The following is a 22208-nucleotide window of genomic DNA, read 5'->3' on the forward strand; positions in this document are numbered from 1 at the left end:
ACTAAACGCTTGATTCTTTTGAGATTCATCCTAGTGTCATGTAGCGGTAGTTTCATCCATCTCATTGTCCCAGTCGCGAAAAAGGTCGGTCATTTGATTTGACCAATGAAAATAAAGAGAATTGCCGAATGACGTTGACGAGCAGTAATCCCGACAAATCAAAGGATAGAGTGGGAGGGAATGTCGCCTGCGATATTGTGCAGCATCAAGTCACAATCAGCCCAGTTCGATCGGCAACGGGAGCGGAGGAAGGTGCGCTGTGAGAGCCCGAAGGCTGCAGCCCCCATTGCCACCGGCCCAGGTTACCATCTAGCACCGGGAAACACACTTGAAAACCCACCGACGGCACCAGTTCTAAATTACCAACGAGAACCGACCATGAGCAGCGAGGTCGAATCACAACAACAGCCACCACAGCCTGTCGTTGAAGATGAGAGCTCATCCAGCCCGGCAGCCGCTACTACCGCGGGGGATAATAAGAAGGTTATCGGTAAGCAGATAGGAGCTATTTTCGATTAATTTGAGTCATATTAGTTCCAGAACAACGTGCTGCACATGCAGCTGGTCAGCAAAGGTGTGGGAGCTCATTTTGTGGATTCTTTTAGGTTAGTATGTATCATCAGCAAGTCATAAATATTATTATTATTATTATTTTATTATTATTATTATTATTATAAATAACACTTGCAACAACTATACTTATAGTTACCATTATGCTTACTCATATAGATCTTTTGCAGTAATAATTACTAAATAATAAACGAGTTAGACAGGCTTACTGACTACAGAGCCTATCAGTTGGCGAAGGGTTCTGCTGGAGATTATCTAACCGGGTAGATAAGTTCTGAGGTTGCATTAAATGGAGAGAGGGCTAGATTAGAAGACGATCTGCGTATGTGTAATGACGGCCGAAATGCCCCCAGCTGTCACATCCTGCCTGAGGTACCCGAGGCGGCCCCTGGTAGTGACCCTTATTCCCAGCCTGTAAAGAGAGCCCCTTCCGCACCATTGCAGTTTCTCCAGCTGTTCAAGTTCTCCTTATATACCAAGTAAAGAGGAGCGTGAGCTACTGCACTGCCAGCGGCATGTTGAGGTACCAGTTTAGCGGAGCCAGCCTGCCGGTGGCGGCGCGGGGATGCCCGCGAGGAGGCGATGCGGCACTGCAGGCTGCCGGCCCGGATGCATTGTCCCTTTGTCTCCGTGTGCGCGCGCCTGCACGCACCGCTCCTTCCTTCTGCGCATCGCACTCCTGTAATTTCATGCAATTTCGGTTGCGAGGGTTTTTTTTTTTTTTTACAGCTATCCAGGATTTGCATCGTTAGTATAAAAAAGAAATACGGGCCTGACATTTGTCTAACCAGACTAGCTGTTCTTTAGCGAGCTAACGGGTTAGAATACTAGGTGCGTTTAGATTAGGAAATTTTATTCAAAATGTCCGCCATGCGGCTTCTGAGGCGAAATGAATTTGTTTTTGTTTGCAGAGCGATTTTTAGCATTCTGCGACTAAGGGAATTTAATATAAATAATTTTTCATGTACCCCAAAGACAGGTCTCATTTGCCAGCGTCTTTGGCCGTCTCGTTTTGATCCGGATGGCCAGGTATTGTGCAGACACATGCAATCGGCAAATGAGTAAATATACCCTAAGTGGAGTTTCAGTTCTTCTGTCTCCTTATTAATTTGTTTTTATCTGTCCCGTGTTTTAAATGATGTTTCATGCGGTGAAGTTAGAAACCACCTGCCGTCAGTTAGACTTACAGTATGCGACGCGATCATCCCGAAAAATAGCTGACAAGCGGTATAGATGATACACTGATTATCATATCCGACCTGTTCATGCTTTTATTTGTAACTGGGTTCTTAACTCATTTTCTCTTCACCCTCATAGCTCTTCATCTACTCACTAAAAAAAATATAATTTGAGTAACTAGTCTTGGCAATATAACGAAAGCGTTCTGATGTCACGTTTTCCGTTTTGTATGGGGTCGTGTATACCAGGTATTTGTCAAATCTTTTTTGCAAACCTTGTAAAATAAGTACAAATGTCTATTTTTTTTACAGGTTCCTATTGGACACTGTAGTTGTGCGTCTCAGAATTGGGTTGATTGTCGGATTATTTTCATGTTTTAATTAAAAAAAACAAAAAACGCCGCACTTTATCAGGGTTAAGCTCTGGGGTTGAGTTTTTACTTTGTATGGATTTGGATATTTAAATGGTAGGGTTATTTTAATGCATCTCGCCTTAAATACATCATTTTACATACTTTAACTTAATAATCAATTTATTAAGCATGCATGTGTGTGTGTGTTTTTTTCCCCAGCAACAAAGGTCTTGGGTACAGTCAAGTGGTTCAACGTAAGGAATGGATACGGTTTCATCAACAGGTAAATGCCCTTCGCTCCAGTGAGGACATGGATATGACCTATAGGCCAGGTCCTGTTCTAATCCTGTCATAGCCGTTAGGTACTTATTCCGCTGATGCGTCAGTCAGTCAGCACATGCTCATTTTACTACAGCTGAAGGGATTATTCAGCCAGTAAGCTACTGTGATCCATGCCCAGTTCCTCAGAGATGCCTTAACTCAGCATTGGTGAACAATATTAACTCATTAATGGGTTTTGTGTTGTTTTTTTTCTGTTTACAAGGAATGATACAAAAGAGGATGTTTTTGTCCATCAGGTATGTATGTTTCATGCATATAGTATATCTGTACACTTCCTGTTCTGGTGCTATGGAAATAAATGACGTTGTTTTTTTTTCCCTTGGGTTTTAAGACTGCAATAAAGAAAAACAACCCAAGAAAGTACCTTCGTAGTGTTGGAGATGGAGAGACAGTGGAGTTCGATGTGGTGGAGGGGGAGAAGGTAATGAGGCTGTTGTGGGGGGGGTACGTTTGTAGTAGAGCACGGTGTGGAGATGTGTGATTGCAAACGAAACAGAAATAGACTAGGATCCACAACAAAGTGGTGTAAATCAGAACAAGCAGATTTCTGGTGTTTTGTTAAACTACATTTATCACTTGATATCAACACTTTTTTTCTTTTTTTGTTTTGCGTTTGGTTAAACTTTGACATTTAGTTTTTTGTGTCTTCTTTGCTAGTTGAACTTTTCTTTACAAATGAATGTATTTTCTCTGTTTTGTTCATAGTTAATGAAATAAAAATGCATTCTTTACTTAACTGTCCTGCAGTCTTTGGCTATAATCATCACACTGTTTGCACGTAGTTATGCTTCACTTTCTTTGTGTCATTTCTTGTGAAACGGTGCTTCAGGGTGCAGAGGCCGCGAACGTCACCGGGCCAGGGGGGGTCCCAGTCCAGGGGAGCAAGTACGCTGCGGACCGCAATCGCTACCGCCGTTACCCACGGCGCCGGGGCCCTGCCCGTGACTACCCGGAGAGTTACCATAGCGACGGGGAGGGGGACGACCAGGGGGGCCCAGAGGGCGGCGCGGAGAGCGAGCCGCAGCCCGTACAGCAGCGCCGGCCCGCCTTTCCCGGTCGCCGCCGCTATCCGCCGTACTTCGTTCACCGCCGTTACGGCCGCCGGCCCACCTACGCGACAGCGCCACAACGGGGGGAGGTGACCGAGGTGTGTGCTGCTCCCCCCCCCGTTTAGAGGGGGGTGTCCAACTTTCGGATGTCCATGGGGGAGGTGGGGGCCAGTGGGTCAATCATCGATTTCATAAATGTTTACCTTTTTTTTCCAGAAACAAACAGAATGAATGAACGTGAGGGGCCGTAGAAAACTGAAAATATAAAGTGAAAAAACCTCCAGTGTTCAGCCTCAGACCGGGGGGGTGGGAAACTCTTAAGTTACAGGAAAAGGGGCAAAATTTTATCCCTAACATCTCAGAAATCCCCACCCCATGAGCTTGTACCTGGATGGATGGATGGATGGATTGATTGATTGATTGTGATTGTATTTGTAATGATTATAGCTCTTTTGGTCTCAAGCTGGATTTCTGAAAAAGTGATCTGAAGTGATACATATGTAGAATCTCTCAGTAAATGAGGGAATATTATCTGGCCGGTTACTGGGTTATGGAACCCTGATCTACTCGCTTGTTCCCATTTATCCGGTTTGGGCCACATGGGTCCTGGAGGCTGTCCCAGGCAGCATTGGGTACATCCTGAATGGGATGTCAGTCCAGCACTGGGCTTACACACAGATACACGATGGTGTTTTCTAATCCGGTCCATGGAGACCCACAGCCAGTTCAGGTTTTTGCTCCCTACCAGGGACCTCGGAGGGAGCAAAAACCTGAACTGGCTGTGGGTCCCCGAGGACTGCATTGGGATACACTGGGCAATTTAGAGAGTAACAGAGAGTAACAGTCAGTCTAATAGCCTGATACAGGGGAACATGGAGGCTCCACTCACACAGAGCAGAGGCAGGATTTGAGCGCTCAGCCACAGAGGAATGAGGCAGTGGTGCTTATCCTGTGTGCCCCACTGCAGGGAGGTGAAGAGGAGGAGAACCAGTCTGGCCCAGAACAGAGCGCCAAACCAGCGAGGCAGAACTACTACCAGGGGTTTCGGCCAAGGTTCACAGCAAGGTCTGCTTCCCGTCGCCGTCCGATCTGGACCAGACAGAGCTTAAGAAAAAGCTTAAAGCAGTCAGCGGATTTTAACATTAACATTGCATATCGCACAGGCCTAATACATACATACAGAACCGAAATCAAGATAAAAGACTTATCTAAAATAAAAGACGTTTTTGGGGCGTACAATTTGTTTTTAGCATTTAACATTTTAATGTGTTAAAGTCTGTGGATTTTGAAATGAAATGCTTATACTTTATTGATCCCCGAGGGGAAATTCTTGTCTTGCCTGCCTCAACTTGCTCCCTGTAGGTGAGAGCAAGCTGGCAGTGAAGGGCAGCCACCCGTAGCGGCGCCCAGGGAGCTGGGGGGGTTAAAGGCCTCGCTCACGGACCCGCAGACGTGCTGAGGCTGGGCTTGAATAAATGTTACATTTATATAGTGATTTTTTTCAAGACACCCAAAGCACCGTACAGAAGCAATGGGGAGCTGCTTCAGCCAACCCCCTTGTATAGCCCCCACCTGGATGATGCAACAGCAGCCATTCTGCACCAGTACGCTCACCACACAGTAGCTGAGGTGGTGAAGGAGCAGGAGAGAATTCACCAGTTACATAAAGGGGATGATTAGGGGGCCAGATTTGAAAGGGCCACAGTGGGCAATTTTAGCCAGGACATCAGGGTACCACCCATACTTTTTCAAAAGATGCCCAGGGATCATTTACGACCTCAGAGATTCAGGACCTCGGTTTTACGCCTCATCTGAAGGACGGTGCCGTTTTTACAGCACAGTGTCCCTGTCACTGCACTGGGATTCACACTGACCCCAGGATGGGCTTAACCTGTCAGCCACACCAAACCTCTTCCAGCAGCAGCCCAGCTTTCCTAGTTGGTCTCCCATCCAAGTACTGGCCAGACCTAAACCTGCTTAGCTTCAGGTGGATTTCATAGTCTGAACTGCAGGTGGTGTGACTGCTGGCCGATTACAGGCACTGAGGCTTAGCTCACTGACAGCAGTGGGATGTCATCACTATGCAGCGCAGTCCTGACCTGCAGCCGCGTGTTGAAATAATGTTTTTCTCGGATGTTTTGCCATGCGAAGCTCGCAGACCAGACCAGATTAAGCTGGGATGTTTCTTTAACACACGGCAAACGAATTTCAGTGACTGTCAGTAGTGTGTCGATTTCTCTGCAGACATTTCATAGAGCACAACTTGTGGTTTTTATACATAACATCTACTTATCCAAAGAAAGTTTGTTTGTATAATTACTTAATTTCTGCTCATGTGTCCAAGTATTTTATTTTCTGGATAAATTCAACTTTTGTTGATTGGAGTCCTACCCCCCCCCCCCCCCCCCGACTCAGGGCTCCCCCCCGTCCCAGACCACCCCGGGACGCTGAGGAGGATAAGGACGCCCAGGACACTTCCCAGCGTCGCTACCGCCGCAACTTCAATTACCGGCGTAGGCGCCCGCAGGCCACCCCTGCCGGCACGAGGCCCCAGGACGGCAAGGAGAACAAGGTGACCGGCAGGGTGCCAGAGAAGCCACCCGCTCCCGACACCGAGCAGCAGGGCGGCGCCGAGTGACATGCACCCGCTGACCGTCTCTACCATCATCCGGGTGGGTCCACAGGCCTGGCGCTCTGACGGGACTTTAGCTGCTCCTTCACATGGGCAATGAGCAGAAACCCTGTTTCAGCACCAGTGTTGTAGCCCATAGGTGTAGAGCTGTTCTCCCCGCACTGGAGGGTCCAGCTGTTTTGCCAGTTTGTCCCTGTAATCAGCATCTCAGCCTATAATTGGCCAAATTGGTGTCTCTCTCTCTGTGAGCCAAAGAAACCAGCAGGGGGCGAGCATCGAGGGAGTGGGTGTGGCCCCGCTTGGTGTTCTGTCCAGCCCAGTTCACTCTGCAAAGACGTTAAATCCCTCCCTTAATCTTGACAGTGAGTTGTGTTGGGTTGCTAACACCTGCAAAAAATAAGGTGGTATCGCAGTGGATCCAGCAGACCAGACTGGCTGCTTCACTCAGACCCTATTTCCATGGTGCCCATGTAGACTGGGATTGTGCATGTTGAGCTAAATTAAGGCCACTTTTTTGAGACACTATCCACTTCAAAGTAATTGCTGCGCCAGTGATGAGCTCAGATTCACCAGGCTGTAAACACCTATCTTTTCGAAGAAGTGCAGCATGTATCGTAGTAAAGAGGTGGGTTTGTATGCAGAGGGTTGCTGGTTCAAATCCCTGTGAGCATGCTTAGCTCTCACAAAACTTTGCACTATATAAATGCTTGAAATTGCTTCTTTGTGGAAGTCAATGAATGAATCTGATAATGCAAATTTTCTGTTTCAGCTGTCAGAATGAACCACTGAAGATCTGAGCAATAAGGAGCAGATTTAACTCGACATCGAAAGCTTGCAGCTTGACCATGTGACCAGAATCCCACCAATTTGCCTGCAAAACCTATGCAGCTCCATTTGTTTTCCTTTACTTTTATGTAACAGGTCAATTTTTTTTTCCCCAAAACGGCAGACTTTTCTAAAATCGGTCTTAAGTTTTTACACAAGTTTTTAAAGACAAGTAATTTGATATCTGGTCAATTTGACATTTTTAAACTTTTTATGTGTACAACATGAATTTTAACAAGGCAAGCGCAAATAAAAGTCAAAGGAAGAATCGTATATCAACATTTTTATTATGAGTGACAGCCATAAATCTTTGATGGGAAGTTGACACAAAATATGGTCAGATTTAAAGTACCATGTTTAACAAAAGTTCACTAACAAATGCATCTATGAAAGTTCACAGCAGTTTCACACGTCAAGAAGCCACTTTACGGACTCCACCGGTAAAGTTACACAGTTCATCCGAATTCCAGTGAAATGTTGGCCCTGGATCTTTGACCATTACAATACATAAAATATTGTTCCGTCTGGTATTAATTTACTTTTATGTACATTAAAAAACACAAACCATTCAGTAGCCATTTGACAATTATCCATTCTTTAGTCCCTAGCCTCCCTCGTCCAGGGCCAGACTGATGATGGTCTGTCTAGGAGTGTGATGTCACTACCTGATCTGCTGGTGGGGGGGGGGGGGGGGTCACACGTTGGTCTCGCGCAACCTGCGCATACGCCGCATGTTGCCCTCCGCAACCACGCGGTCTGTGATCTCTGTGGTATTGCTCGCAGGAAACCAGCCTCTCTCTCCATCACGCATGCGTTCCCCATAGTACCAGCCTGCGGGGGGGGGGCATCATATGATGTGGTGGACCCCAATACACTCTGTTCTGCACATATCACCCTTATAGACCAAGCAGTGGTCTTGGTGGAAGCCTCTCGCGTGCTAGTTCCCTTCATCCACTGAAGTGGCGTATTAAGTGTCAAATACTAAAAAATATTCCTTGTAGGGACATATGGTGCGGTCCAATTGCCCTCAGAAATCGGATTCCGAGTTTTGAAGCCGGAAGTGACGACATGCACCCTCCTGTTTCTCGGATCTCCGAGAAATATCTCGGACAGCACAGAGGATCCTGAGTTCAGAATCCAAGATGGCTGCGCCATTTATTAACAGAAGGGAAAGTTGTAGTCTTATACTGTTTGAGCACTACTTCTCATTTGTGGCTCATTAAATCGGTCACACACACTATACCGTCCAACTTATCTGTGGACGTGTTTCTACGGAGTTTTATACGTGAAGCACCACGCATAATGTGTTATCAACTGATATTGCTAACAATAGCTACCAATTAACCAGGCTACAATTGGATTTCATGATTAGTCGGATTATTTGTCGGATTTAAGGTAGTTCGGGCTAATTGTAAGTGAACGAAGATAAAGGCCATTTAAACTGAGGTACCTTAAATCCGACAAGTCGTCTGGCTAAGCAAAAAATCTTGCCTTTTCATATGGGTCCATGGTATTGCTAATTCTGTGGCAAATGGATGTGATGTAATCTCGGAATCTGAAAATTGGATCCCAAGGCAAATGGAATGCACTAATACTCAGGACTGGACTGGGATTAAAATCAGCCTTGGACTTCTACACTTACAGAACCACCACACATACATATCTACAAGGAATTTTCTGGCCCACGAACCCTCCAGCCCACTGGAAAAATGCCCAATACACCAGACGGCCAGTCCAGGCCTGGATATATTGTTCAAAATTCACTTAAATCCACAGTACTTCAGCCACCGGGATCAAATAAAGTATGTCTGTTTAAGCTCACATGACCATGGGGACGGGGGCACAGGAACTGGGGGGGGGGGGGATTTAACTTTGTTTCATTCATAAAAATAGATAGAATTTTGCATATTAATTACTAAGCTGCCCCCCCACAACATCAAACTCCTACGCTATTGCATGAGGAAGACCATGAAAGCTGCACCTCCTCCCAGAACAGGGTCAAAACCACAGCCCCAGAGCCACAGCCAATCTGGCGTAGCAGAAGTCCTGGCAGATAAGAGGATTTATCATGAACGGGTAAATTATCATCTCACCTTCCTCTCTCTGGAGGATGAGCACGACCTCAGCCTGCTGCAGACCGAGCTCATCTGACTCCTTGGGCATGTAGGCCTTGTTCACCTCACACTGCGTCAGACCTGAAGGCATCGGAGAGGAGTAGGGAGGGAAGCGTTCAGAGAGCAACAGCGTGGGTGAGCGTAAAGGTGAATGAAGATCCTGAAAGGGGAACGTCTGTAAAGGCTTTCGGGCTCCTTACTGGAAGTGGGGTCTGTTTGTTTCCGTTTACGCAGAGCGGTCACCCAGCGAGCGCGCTCAATCCTGAAGGAGTGAAGAAAAGCAAGGATGAACAAACCTCTCTCCCCAGCATTACAACACGTAAGCAAGGCATCCCCCATCCACCACTTAAGAGTTCGCTCCGTATACGCTAACCACTGTGAAGCCTCTGATTTCAAAAATGAAAGTGTTTTGAAATATAACATATCTGTATGTAATTAATTTACAGCAAACTATGACTTCAAGATAAAACATTTGGAGCTTGCATCACTTTGTTCAAAACAGCAAGATTCTTAACATATCGCAATCCAGGCTGAGTTCATCATATGCACTTCTGAAGACAACCACCAGAGGGCATCAGGGAGAAAAAAAAAGCAGATTAACAGCAGCACAACAGGGAAAGCAGAAATGGGGGTTAGTGTGGGGCTCACTGAGACTCGGCCGCCAAGGCGATCTGTTCGGCGCGTCCCTCGCTGTTCTTCTTCATAATCAGCTTCAGAGGGAAGAGGCTGCTGCTGCCCTGCTTGGATGTTTGAGATTGCGGCCTGTCGGAGCCGTCCAGCTCCACCTCCACGTTGTCCATAGTGGCGTAGTCAATCACAGTGAAGCTCTCTTCACTGGAAGACGCACAGAACAATATAAAATCACGAGGCATTTATTCAAATTGACTTGTAACAGGCCTGCACTACATCACATCACAAAATAAATGCGATATTTGTCCAGTCGCCGGCTTATCGGACATATACAGACATCGTTATTCCCACGATTTGGTAAGCAGATTAGTAGCATGCCTACAATATTAATGAGATGCATACTGTGAAGCCCAAAAGTTAGTAATCGGTATAAATGAGGCGTATCCTATGTTTATCAAATTACTTTAACACAACACATGCTACTGTTTTGGTGCATCATGGAAGCCATAAGCGTTGGAGGTGAAGAAAGGGACAGATCAGCAGCTACAAAATATTTTAAAAGAGGAGATATTGTGGATAAACAAGGTAAAAAGGCGTCGGTGGTGTGCTGCAGTTTATAGAGCGACACGTTCATTAAACATAAGGGTATGTCATCTGAAGTCCTGGTGATTACTGCACATGAGCGCATATAAATCGCGATGGTATACATTGTACAGCCCCGATCTTGTTCCCACCTCTTCTTCCGCGTGACGATGAGCACATCACTGAACAGGAGCAGGTGGAAGCTCTTGTGGCTCTTGTATGGCTTCCAGAAGATGCTGAGCTCCTCGGTGCAGACCAGCAGCTCCCCACGTTTGAGGAGCCAACGCGAGGCGGAGATCAGGGGGAAAGGCTGAGGGAACATCGCACTGCCGTGAGACGCCAGGAAAACACCGGCACTCTTTACATTTACGTGTCAAGTACGTAGTAAGCAGTACAGGAACAGGAGCTACATCATTTCAAACAAAGCAGGAACATAATAAGACTGTTAAATTCAGATATCACAGCATGGGCTTTTGTTTATTAATAAAAAAAATTCTGTGAAATAGGAACCATGCCAAAGGATCTAAGGCTTCTGCAAACCTTTTGAGCTTGTAAACTTGCCTTAGGTGTTACCTGCATTCTGTATAGAGCAATTTATTTAAGGTATTATCTACATCCTGAACTCTCCTCCTCCTTTCTGATTTACTGCTGTCTTTACTGTCATTCATTATTACAGCTTCTGAGAGAGTCGCAAAATGCTTTGCATTATACTGTGCAGCTGTACACAATAAGCATCCTGAAAACACGACAGAGGTGACGAGGGTAAATGCAGCCTGAGGGCCAGGAAATCGCCATGGCAACAGTACCTTGATTTTCCCAAAGTCCATGTGCTTCTGAATGGTGTACATTTGCTCTGTTCTCTCCATGGTTCGGGCACCGTCATTGCACTTCTTCACCAGCTGAGGGCAAACATTTGATATTTTGCATCCTTAACACTGAACGGCAAAATGAGTTTTTACCGAAAAAGAAACAACTGCCCTGGCAGGAAGGGCACCAGGGTCCTGGTGAGCATGCAGGCCTGGCCCGACCCCACCCTGTGCACAACGGAACAGGCCTCAGCACCTGTCCAATGGCAGCCCCTCCCAGAATACCTTGCTTATGGTCTTTAGCGCAAACATAGCAGACCCGTGTTCAAACGTCTTCTCAGGAGTCTTCTGACATATGGTCTATAAAATAATGAATACAGTTTTTAAATTAAAATGAACAACAAATACAACAATAATAGGAAATTATTCTGTTGTTCATGTTAATAATGATAAATAATAATAATGATAATGATGGGGTGGTCATCTTTATTTACTCTCTGTTGGCTTTTTGTTCATTTTATCTTTATCCTAAGTTTTGCGTTTTTACCTTTTATGACATATACTGATTTTTCCATGTTCTTCTGGTTTTTAGATCACTGCACATTTCACTGTCATTCACTATATGATCTGAGGCATTCTGGGCTCTTCTACAAAATCACCCATACATATGAATTAAGATGTGACTGTTTGTCTGCTTGAAGTAGTGAGAGAGAGGGGGGGGCACACAACTGACATCCAAGAGTAGCGGCAGACGGGTGACTCGCTGCATGGGGAGGATCAGGAAGGAGATGATGGGCAGACCCCCGCACTCTGCACTGGTCTCTATCCGCTTCAGCACCTCTTTGAATGCTGTGTTGCTTGCACTGCAGGACAGACAGTGGATATTTGCCTGTCAGCGATGTGCCTGAATGCGCACGCATGTGCGCGCACACACACACACACACACACACACACACACACACACACACACACGCACACGCACACGCACACGCACACACACACGCACACGCACACGCACACAAGCGTGACACATTACCATCATTAAAATGACCTGTGATTTATGCCATGCTAACCTTTCTGTTGGTTTTTACCAGATGGGATAGCCTTTGTTCACATCTCGCATCAACGAGTCGTGGCCTGTCAGCGGATCCCGGTTTTTCCCTCCCCGGACCTCTCAGTCCGTACCACAGCTCAGCAAGACAATCCGCAAGAGATACTCAGACCCAGTCGTCTGGCTACAATGATTTGGTCCTTATCAAATTCACTCAGGTCTTCACCCCTGCATTCAACATGTCAGCTACAAGTACCGAATATTAGCTTACCGTCTAATATGTTCCAGACTTTGACTTGTTGGGTTTTTACAAATTAGGTGACGTCATTTCGATTCAGAAGGGAATGGTGATAATGTTTTGACTCAATGGTGTAAACGGATGGTAAGAAGGTACTCCTCAGTGGCATACTTCAGTTACTAAGGGTTCCATAAAGTCTACAGGGCTTCTAGCTAGGCCCCACCCAAGGGGGGGGGACGACTCACAGCAGCTTCTGCAGTGTCCTCTGCTGGAAGGTCTCATTGGAGCAGTAGATGATGTAAGGCTGGAAGTGGTGGCTGGCATATGTTTGCACGATGTCACTAATGTCCCTTATCACAGGGTTCCCCTGGTGCCGTCTGTCCAGTTCCTCGAAGAACCTGAAGAACGACAATCAAATTATCTGTCAAGACAATAGTTACTGGAAAAAAATTTATCATTTTCACAAATCTGTTATAGGTTGCACCTCTGAGATCTGGAGTCCTATTCCCCAGGCATTCAGAAGAACATCCACACCGAAACATCAGCTATTTCCCTGAACAGGCGCCACAACTGTAGTGGCATATGAGCTTCACAAATGATAGTTACCAAGACAATAGAACCATGATTAAAACAGCCTGGGGTGATACTGGCAGAAAGGAGATCTCCTTCCAACATCCTGGAGAACCTAAATGATGAGAACCCTCAGGTTGCTGCCTAACATGTCCAGGTGTGAGTGGGCTCTGTGACGCAGGTCCAGGATGGCACATCTACGTGTGCCTCTAATGCAAACTGTGGTGGTGGTAAGATGTCCCAGTCCTACAAGGAGCCAGCAGCACAGCCTCAAACCAAGAACTTTCAATGTCCAGGCAGCTGATTTGCTGTTTCAGTCACGTGCTAAGAATTGCACCACTTAGGGAAAGGAGATGGGGCGGCCATCTTTATTTACTCCCTCTGTTGGTATGTGTTGGCTGGAAGCCTATGACTGGATGCCCATCACTGCTTGCCCAACCTTTGGCCTGAACCAGCCCAGTCCCCACTTAGCCTTAGAACCAAAGTTTTAAGACTTTTCAGTCAATCGGCCTTTGTTCTTGCAGCTATCCCTCACAGAAAGAGCATCAACCAAATCTCAAGTCATGGTCTCAACAGAACGCCAGGAGTCCAACCATCTGAAGAAATTAAAACCGGCCACATGCACGCAGCCAACAGCCCCAGACTCTCACCGCTGGCTGATGACCTGGATGACAGAGATGTTGGAGAAGAGGTGGTGGTGCTCAGTCTGCGTCATGGTCGCCTTCAGTTCCTTGTTGTTCTTGAAGTGACGCACCAGGATGCTCAGGCTGTGCTGGTAGGAGAACTCCGAGGTGATGATCTCAAACATGGCCTGGGGAGCACACACAAGGTCACTGCCGTCGGCAGGGGCAGCAAAACCCAAACCGCAGCAGCTAGGGGCTTTCACACTCACAGCCGCACCCCAGGGCAGATTCTGCTTTGAACCCAGAATGGGATCAGCTCTACAATCACCCATCCATCCAACCATCATCCATCTGGGTCATGGGGAAGCTGGAGCCAATCCCAGCATCATCAGGCAAGATGGGCAGGTTGCCAGTCCACCACAGGGCCAACACAGACACACACACACACCAATGGGCAACTAAGAGTAGCCAGTCAACCTAATCTGCATGTCTTTGGACTGTGGAAAGAAACCGGAGCACCCAGAGGAAACCCATGCATGCACGGGGAGAACATGTAAACTCCACACAGAAAGGCACCCTGGGTGACCCGGGAATCGAACCCAGGACCTTCTTGCTGTGTAGTGACAGTGCTAACCACTGCACCACCGTGCCGCCCGCTCTACAATCAATCACCGCTAAATATATATTTAGCTTTTAGAAAAGAAAGAAAATAGTTGCTTGGATGCAAGAGGTGCTTGAATACATACAAAGAACAAAAATAATGTCAAGATCTGAACAGTTCAGCCCTACAAAGGCGAATCACAGTAACTACACTGCTTCACAGTGTAGTTACAGTGTCCACCCATGTATGTAGTATGTAGGTAAATGATGTTTTCTTCAAAACCAAGCATAGCTGAACTAATATATTCTGTCACGAGGTAAAACAGAGCCTAAGAAACCCAATTTCAGTTATAATTCAATTTTGACATTGTTGTTCCACTGTATGGCAGAGTGCATATGGTAGGCAAAAATTCTGATGATTCCATTGTCATGAATGCCAACCATGACAACCAGATTATCACGTTTCAGGGAAACAGGAAACAGTTCAGCTGCAGTGTAGTCATTAAGACCTTCACAGCACAAATAGCAGTGAAATATGAGCCTCCGAAGGCGTTCAGAGTCGCGGGAGGGGCGGCTAAGCAGCGGGTGAGCACCTGCACAGGGTGGGGCACTGGAAGCAAAGAAATAGCTGAGTTGTAGGTGCGGCCGCCCGCCATTTGTGCAGGGCGGGTCCTTCCGTGTGCACAGCAGTGACATTTACAGCGGAGCTGAGTAAGATCACGCCACTGCACCGATTCACTGTTTCACTGACCGATTCCAGTTTCATTTTGAGGCGAGTTCCAGCACACTGACCTCCTGCCGTTTTCGCTGCTCCGCCCCGATGGAATGAAGGATGTCCTGTACCTGAAAGACAAACCCTCTGATAAAGATCACGGGGTCATAAGACCCCATGTACGACACAGACACAAGGACGCAGTTTCAGCTGAAGCATAACAAGCAGAAACAAAAACGAGATCTACAGCCCTTCATCTACCTAGAGATCCTCAAAACACCCAATTAGAGAAAGATTACATTTAAAGTTTAATCACGCCAAGAACAGTGTGCACCAGATAGATTTTGCTTGATGCTTTTCCCACAGTGGTTCTGTAACCTGTCCAATTTTCACCACTTTATCTATGCAGATGCTTTTCACATCCATTTTTTAAATACATCCACCAGTTTATCTGGAAAGCACAGGACATACAGTAAGATTCCAGTCCACCACAGGACATAAGCACAGTCGGTACCAAGTTAGGGCCAAAATTCTGAAAACACAACTTGTGTGTCTACATTACCGTCAGTATCAGGGATGCAATTCTTCCGAACCTTACGGTGGCAACATATATGTGTACAATAGTGTTGTAGTCAAGACCGCCTAAACCGAGACCAAGACATTGCCGAGACTGGAGGGTATCAAGACCAAGACACTGCCGAGACTTGAGGGTACCAAGACCAAGACCAAGACACACTAAGGCAAGACCAAGAGCAAGACTGGTCGAGACCAAGACCAAGACCGAAAACAGACTAGGGCTAGAATCGACATCACATTACTCAGATCAACTGTAGAGAAAAAAGGCATTGCTGTGAAGTGTCATTACTCATTAAATCAAATTCATGTTCTTTTCAATTATATTGTCCATATATCCATATGTCTCTCATTTAAAATCTCCCAGATTTGTCATAGTTACGAGGCCTGATGGAAAATAATATTCTCAGCAATCCTCTCCTATAACCATTTTATCAGACCTCGTCAAGGGAAGGAGATGGGATGTACCAGAAAGATGTTCATATTAAGTCTCTTATACCAGGGAGAGAGGCCTCGGGTAAGCTATGAATACAGCTATGTAATGATCCTTTGCTTTGAATTGAAGAGAATGAGCCTCCAGATTGACTTGCACCTCCAAGACCGTGCTTTCTAATCAATGTAAAATACCTAATTTATTTGAATTATAACTATGCTATAGACTTCGCGGACATTTCTTTGCCAACTTCGCTATGATGCGATGTGCATGATGTGTGTGGACTGTGAAACACTGGCAGTGTCCGTTGAGAAGATGTATAAAATGTAACGTTTTTAAAATAGATGCATCTGACTGGTTGCATTTGAATTGAGGTGCATAATAAATAATGATACTGTTCTGTGAGGATGTGCTGTTTTCTCTTTTTTTCCCCATCCCATCGAGACCGCTATGTCCGAGACCAAGACAAGACCGAGACCAAATAGAGTCGAGACCAAGACAAGACAGAGACCAAAACAGTCGAGACCATGACAAGACCGAGACCACAAACAATTGGTCTCGAGAACGGTCTTGAGACCAAGACCAGTCTCGAGAACTACAGCACTAGTGTACAAGTGCTCTAACCCACCTCTCAAGCACCCCTCCATTTAAAATAAAAAATAGGACATACCTGAAATAAAATGCTTATTATTCGTGAACCACTACATTCACAAACTTTAGTCAGGTTTAAATCCTGACAGCCACAAAATGTTAATAGTCACACACCAATTTCTAAAAGTGTTACTTTACAGTAAATATTTTTTTATCTGTATAAGTTAGTGCACGCCCATAAATGATTTTGTGTTTTGTTTTGTTATTAACATTTTGCAGGACCCCAAAACACTGCAGACTACGGTGAAGACCACTCACCAGGTTATAACCTCACCTGTATTACCTGCTCATACCGCACAAGAATCCAAAAGCTACAGTGCCACTCAAAAAGACTGGACACGCCAAGCCGCCAACAAAGGAGAGTGACAGAGTTGCATCACATGACCTGGCCACCTGACCTAAACACAGCAGAAATTGTTTTGGAGGAGTTTGACCAGAGAGCGAAAGAAAAGCAGCTAATGAGTGCTGAGCATATATGTGGGAGCTCCTTCAGGACAGCTGGAAGAGCGTCCCAGGAGGCACCTCATGTAACTGGCATGGAGGAGGAAGTAAGGTCAGCCAGTCCCTGGAACAACTGGGGTTAATGGTCTTGCTCAAGGGCCCAATGGTGGGATCACTCTGCCGACCCAGGGATTTGAACCAGCACCCGTGTGAATCCCAACCCACGAAGCAATTTTTTTGTTTAATACTTTAAAACATATATGTTATTGCATAGTTTTTTAATGTATTATTGTAAAATGTAGAGAATAGTTGGTGCATCTAAACTTTTGACTGGTACTGTACATGCCATATGCTGCCTTGCAAAGACAGACCTCATGAAAGAGACCAACCGCTCCACGTTTCACTTGTGTTCTCCCTTCAAGGTATGACTTAGCCGCAGCTCGGTTCCTAAATGGAACACAGCGATCCTGAATTACTACGTGCCAATTTTCGCAAATCTGTGAGAATCTCAAGCATTCGCTTGCATAAATTTGCATTACGAATACATTCTCTTCAGCTGTTCTATAGTACTTTAAGTAGGAGGCTGGAAATTTTCTGGTTTCAAGTTATTGCCAATGCATCAATAAATCGCGATGTGTGATACTAATATATCACAAGTTAGACCAGTAATGCTAATTATGCTCAGCAAGTGTGTGTGTTCAGTGCCGGTCAATGGCCACATGCTCTCCACTAGCAAACATAACCACCAAATTTCACTTTGTTCCGGACGGCGTGCTCCTACAGGACTGGCCCAAAGGGTTCCACCCACGTGTGTTTTAATGGCCTGGAACAAAACCGGTAAACCAAGTTCTCCTGAAAACGGCTTACTCAGGATAGATGACACTCAGGGCTGCTGCACACGACAGAACCCAAACAAACAAACGTGAAGTGTAAATAGTGGATTTTTTTGTTATCTTCTGCTGACAACCATCTTTCATCTCTAAGCAAGTATAACTAGATATAAGATAAAACCAATGGCTCCCCTCTCCCAGCAGGGCTGGCTAACTAACTCCTAGATAAGGCAAGTTTGGGAAGGTTACAGTCCCGTGTGGCTAGACCAGGCAGACAGCCAGGGAATCCCCATCTTGTTTACCTGTGGAAGCTGACTCCAGGTGAGCTGTGTGGGCCGGTAGCTCTTGACCACAATGTCCCGCTCGGGTTGCTCATCCGTGGCCTCAGAGTCACCACTCTGCCCCTCGGAGTGGAGACCTCTCTCTCGGATCTCCTGGTACAGCCGGGGGTCTGGGGAAGGAGAGAGGGCTCTTCTATGAGGGGAGGCTGCAGGTTCGAACCCAACTGTCCCCCCAGAGAGCTTAGCTCTAGATCCCCAGCACTCTACACTTCACAGCCTCTACTGAATACATACTAACCAAGCCTTCGAGGAATTTCCTTAGAATAGCGATACACAAAGAACCACTAAAAAATTCATTCCTAAAGTAAATATTCAATAGATCTGCACAATACCCTTTCAATTAACATTTCATTTGGACTAAGCAGACAATTAGTGTAAATTCTTACACTACAATTTAACACATATCTAACATGATTACATCATAATATGACACTGTAAACATACCGTCTTTGAAGGATCCCCCTTTCCTTTGGTTGGATTTCCTTCTTAATGTTTTCTAAATGTGAGAGATCAGCACTGTGAGATCAGTGAGTAACATTGGCAGCTTTGCTGAATCCATAACCACACAGGTATGCTTACTGCCATCATCTGATGCTTAGAGTGGAGAACCAGCATCTTTAAAAGCTGGGTTCTGCGGAATTCTGTCCCACAAATAAAAATTAAGATCACATTCCCCATTCCTGTACTTACCTTTGAAGACACTGAGGTCAAGTGCTCAGTATTTTTTCTGCAACTCCAATGACCACAATCCATTACGCAGCACAGCAAAGATGGGTTAATACCCTGGTATTATTAAAATCCTGCCTACGGCCCTGACGTTCCCTGATATTTTCAGGCTGATCCTTAGAGCGGTAGTTGTGTCCCACACTCACATTCAAATCCAATGCCGAGCAGCTATACGGGTAAATACCGCCACACGCGCATGAGTCCGAATGCACTGAAGGATACGGATGAGAGATAAAATTTCAGGACTCAAAGTGACCTTCGCCCAGCAGTAACCGTCAAACTGACCTTCGCCCAGCAGTCACCTTAAATATAAGAACTTTATCTGAACTGCTCAGTATGAAGTCACCCGTAGGACAAAAGGGATGCTCTATAAAACTTTAAACTTTATAAGTTACAGTAGTACTACACAGAGAAACGCAGCCCGAGGCGGTGTTTCTGAGACGGTGCGTTATAAGCGGGAGGCGGGAAGCCTTAGGTGACACTTGCCTTGTCGCTGTCTTGGCTGGACAGAGGCTGGGTTCCCGCGGCCGCCTCCTCGCCCACAGGCTTCTGCGTGGACGTGGGCAGCGGCCTACTATCGGCGGGAGTGGCAACCGCCACGCGGTACGACATGTTCCTGCGGCTCCTGCGGAAGCCGCCGCCCTCGCCCTCGCTGTCGTAGTCCTCCCAGGACACCTGGGGCAGCGCGGGGGCCGGTTGGTCCTCCCGTACCACGGGCAGGGTGACCACGGTGGTATGATGCCGGGGCCTTGGCCGGCTGGTTACCGCCAGGTTCTTCGGGATGAGCTGCCGCTTGGCCATCTTCCAGGCGGCCGGGCTCTGACTACTGAGCAGCGCCGACCCCTGCGGCTCATTCGGCCCATCTGCCATGGCTTCCCCTCTCGCTGCTCCAAATCCAATTGCCCCTTGAGTAGGAGAGGTGCCTGATCACCCGTGGGGCCGTCCGGAAGCCTCAGAGACACGCCACGCCGATTTTCTTCCTCTCTTCATGCAAATCTCTTCCACCAGCGTTGTGCAGACCAGAGACCCCCAGATATGGTTCAAAAACGTGGATCGCTGTCATGGAAAACACAGCTGTAGCCATAATCGGTATTTTCACCCCAGATTTTCAGTTTAAAGCCGTTAACCGCCCATTAGATCTTTCCTTGTCATATGAAGCAGGGAAACCTCTGATTTGTTTGACACTAACTAGTGAAAAATGACATTTAGTTACTTATCCTCTGATGCTTAAACAATACAGAGTCACAGGCAGAAGGAAGTAAAATCCAGACAGCACAGGACACCTGGTTGGGGACACCTGGGATGACATGCTGATCTGTCACAGGGTGAGTATTCTTATACACACTCACAGGTTTGTAATTATGTCTTTGTGGGGACTCTCCACTCATTTCTATGGGTAAAAACGCTAATCCCAACATGACGACCTTAACCCCTACCCAGCCCTAACCTTAACCATAAGTAACCACACAAATACAATAGGAGACTTATAACAAGATTTTATCACATTGTGGGGACATTTATATAATATATACATACATACGTCGTGGCCAATTGATCAAGCCGCGCGTCCTTCAATTTCTGACGAAACACACATACATGCAGAGTCCGATCGCCATCAAATCATACACACAGCACATAGGTATATAAGCGCTTTAAATCTACGTTTACGGTGTCATTGAAAACTCACCAGTTCCTCAAACAATACACTGTAACGCCGCCTCTACTATAATTCCCTAGAGAACTTCCAGACTGTTGCGACACACGCAGTTCTAACATAGATTTCTTTTTTTCCGCCCATTAAACTGCCCCGCAGGTATTAGGAGCCATTGCGCGGAGGGTGCTTAATCTCCCCCGAATTCCAGCGCAGAGCTGCGCTTCATTATGACTCGCAGGGGTCGCGGACTCTCCGGCGCAGCAGAAAACAAGCGAGAAAACAGGAAGAACTCATGGCAGCGACACAACGCAGCCATTCTGCAAATACAAGCAAAGTCACCTGCCCAGATACATATAATGTTACCTGTCCAACAAATCAACTGCTGCTATATAAGTATGTAGCAAAATAAATCACGACCAGAATAAAAGTGCTACACGGCCACCTTAAGTTATGCCACAAAGATGGTATGGCGCAATACCGAACAGCTATCGAGTATCGATCGACTTTTACATAGTATTCTGCAGAACTTCTAAACATTTGTCGCGTGTTGTCGGATTTCCTCGCTGTATATCCATTAGCATTGGCTGGAAGCTGCAGAGCCGCACTGACGCCTTGCTCGATTTCTCGACAGCCCGTGTTTGTAATGGGAAATTCGCTTTACTTGTACGTCACTTTGGGAAAAAAAAAGTCAGCTAAATAAATAGAAATAAACATGACATCCGTTAAAATCCTGATCACCTGACTAGTTACCCATAAGTCTTTAATATAAAAGCCATGTCCCTTTTTTATTGAAACGTACCTGCACCACAGAAACGCCGCGGACCGACGCGTACTGTCCCGTAGGGCCGCCAGAGCCGCTGCGCTATCCCCTCTTCCGCTCAGTCCCACCCCGTCCCTGCAGATCCAGGTGCCGGTAAAGCACTTCCTACCTGTCAACGTATTGCTCAGTCCGCCAGCTCACCCTAGGTGTGACCTCCATTCCGTTTCCTTAAGCACGTCCTACGGCAACGATTTGAATAACCGAATACCTGGCCCACGTTCATGGCAAGCCGTTTTAACATTTAATCGCTAGACTGGATATGTATTGCAGATACCTCTAATTAATTTCTTCCTAGTCAAAAAGAACATTTCAGATATCCACAATGGCATTCTTCCTATCCACAATTGTCATTTCAGATATCCACATCGTCATTCATCTTAGGAGAAATTACGTCACTTTTGCCATTCATGTCTATTGGGCTTTTAATTTCAGATTTCCGCAATTATATTTCAGATATCCAGAATGTTCATTCTGTATATCTGCAATTGAATTCTTACCAGGAAAAACTTCCATTTCAGATATCTACAATTCAACTGTTAATAGTCATAATTTTAATTTCAGATATCCGAAAGGATACCACCATTTTAGATATCCATAATGTAATTTTGAATATTTGAAATGCTCTTTTTGACTAGTAAGAATACAATTTTGACTAGGAGAGAAGCTATTGTCCATCCATCCATCCATCATCTTCTGTTTGATCCGTTGGGGCAGCACTCTCAGCAGGGAAACCCAGGCTTCCCTCTCCCTGGCCACTTCATCCAGCTCCTCCAGGGCGGAGTCAGGCCGAGAGACATAGTCCCTCCAGCGTGTCCTGGGTCTTCTCTGGGGCCTCTTCCCAGTGGGACATGCCCGGAACACCTC

General features: G+C 46.2%; 2 protein-coding genes across 6 annotated transcripts; one reads left to right on the forward strand and one right to left on the reverse strand.

Annotated features, from left to right (window-relative positions):
• The first annotated feature begins 165 nt into the window (after positions 1–165).
• ybx1 (Y box binding protein 1) lies at positions 166–7222 on the forward strand. Its single transcript, XM_023841454.2, has 8 exons — positions 166–490; positions 2321–2384; positions 2646–2679; positions 2775–2864; positions 3273–3590; positions 4460–4557; positions 5908–6164; positions 6894–7222. Exons 1-7 carry the CDS (start codon positions 181–183, stop codon positions 6128–6130), a joined length of 1137 nt encoding a protein of 378 aa, XP_023697222.1. The 5' UTR covers positions 166–180; the 3' UTR covers positions 6131–6164; positions 6894–7222.
• Positions 7216–21676, reverse strand: arhgef16 (Rho guanine nucleotide exchange factor (GEF) 16). 5 transcript variants are annotated; one of them, XM_023841450.2, is made up of 15 exons: positions 21454–21676; positions 19357–19926; positions 18589–18640; positions 18106–18254; positions 14956–15006; positions 13591–13751; positions 12616–12768; positions 11815–11944; positions 11367–11441; positions 11082–11174; positions 10428–10585; positions 9712–9897; positions 9264–9325; positions 9043–9144; positions 7216–7780 (listed from the first exon to the last, which is right to left on the reverse strand). In XM_023841450.2, the coding sequence occupies exons 2-15, from the start codon at positions 19738–19740 to the stop codon at positions 7644–7646; spliced, it is 1893 nt and encodes a 630-aa protein (XP_023697218.1). In that variant the 5' UTR covers positions 19741–19926; positions 21454–21676; the 3' UTR covers positions 7216–7643. The 5 variants fall into 5 exon arrangements, with proteins under 5 accessions (XP_023697218.1, XP_023697217.1, XP_023697221.1 ...); XM_023841449.2 differs by lacking the exon at positions 21454–21676 and adding an exon at positions 21324–21447; XM_023841453.2 differs by lacking the exon at positions 21454–21676 and adding an exon at positions 21035–21238.
• Positions 21677–22208: the final 532 nt, after the last annotated feature.

This window comes from Paramormyrops kingsleyae, chromosome 6 (assembly GCF_048594095.1).
Source record: "Paramormyrops kingsleyae isolate MSU_618 chromosome 6, PKINGS_0.4, whole genome shotgun sequence".
Classification (NCBI taxonomy): domain Eukaryota; kingdom Metazoa; phylum Chordata; class Actinopteri; order Osteoglossiformes; family Mormyridae; genus Paramormyrops; species Paramormyrops kingsleyae.

What these genes read in the sequence shown, in the direction of transcription:
- ybx1 (XM_023841454.2), top strand. Translation starts at nt 181, where the DNA reads ATGTCGCCTGCGATATTGTGCAGCATCAAGTCACAATCAGCCCAGTTC. An exon ending in AACGGGGGGAGGTGACCGAG is followed by an intron (nt 3,591 to 4,459) that starts GTGTGTGCTGCT and finishes GCCCCACTGCAG; the next exon opens with GGAGGTGAAGAGGAGGAGAA. An exon ending in CGGCCAAGGTTCACAGCAAG is followed by an intron (nt 4,558 to 5,907) that starts GTCTGCTTCCCG and finishes CCCCCGACTCAG; the next exon opens with GGCTCCCCCCCGTCCCAGAC.
- arhgef16 (XM_023841450.2), bottom strand. Translation starts at nt 19,740, where the DNA reads ATGGCAGATGGGCCGAATGAGCCGCAGGGGTCGGCGCTGCTCAGTAGT. An exon ending in CCTGGAGTCAGCTTCCACAG is followed by an intron (nt 15,007 to 18,105) that starts GTAAACAAGATG and finishes TTTGTCTTTCAG; the next exon opens with GTACAGGACATCCTTCATTC. An exon ending in TGGACTTTGGGAAAATCAAG is followed by an intron (nt 10,586 to 11,081) that starts GTACTGTTGCCA and finishes ATGTTCCCTCAG; the next exon opens with CCTTTCCCCCTGATCTCCGC.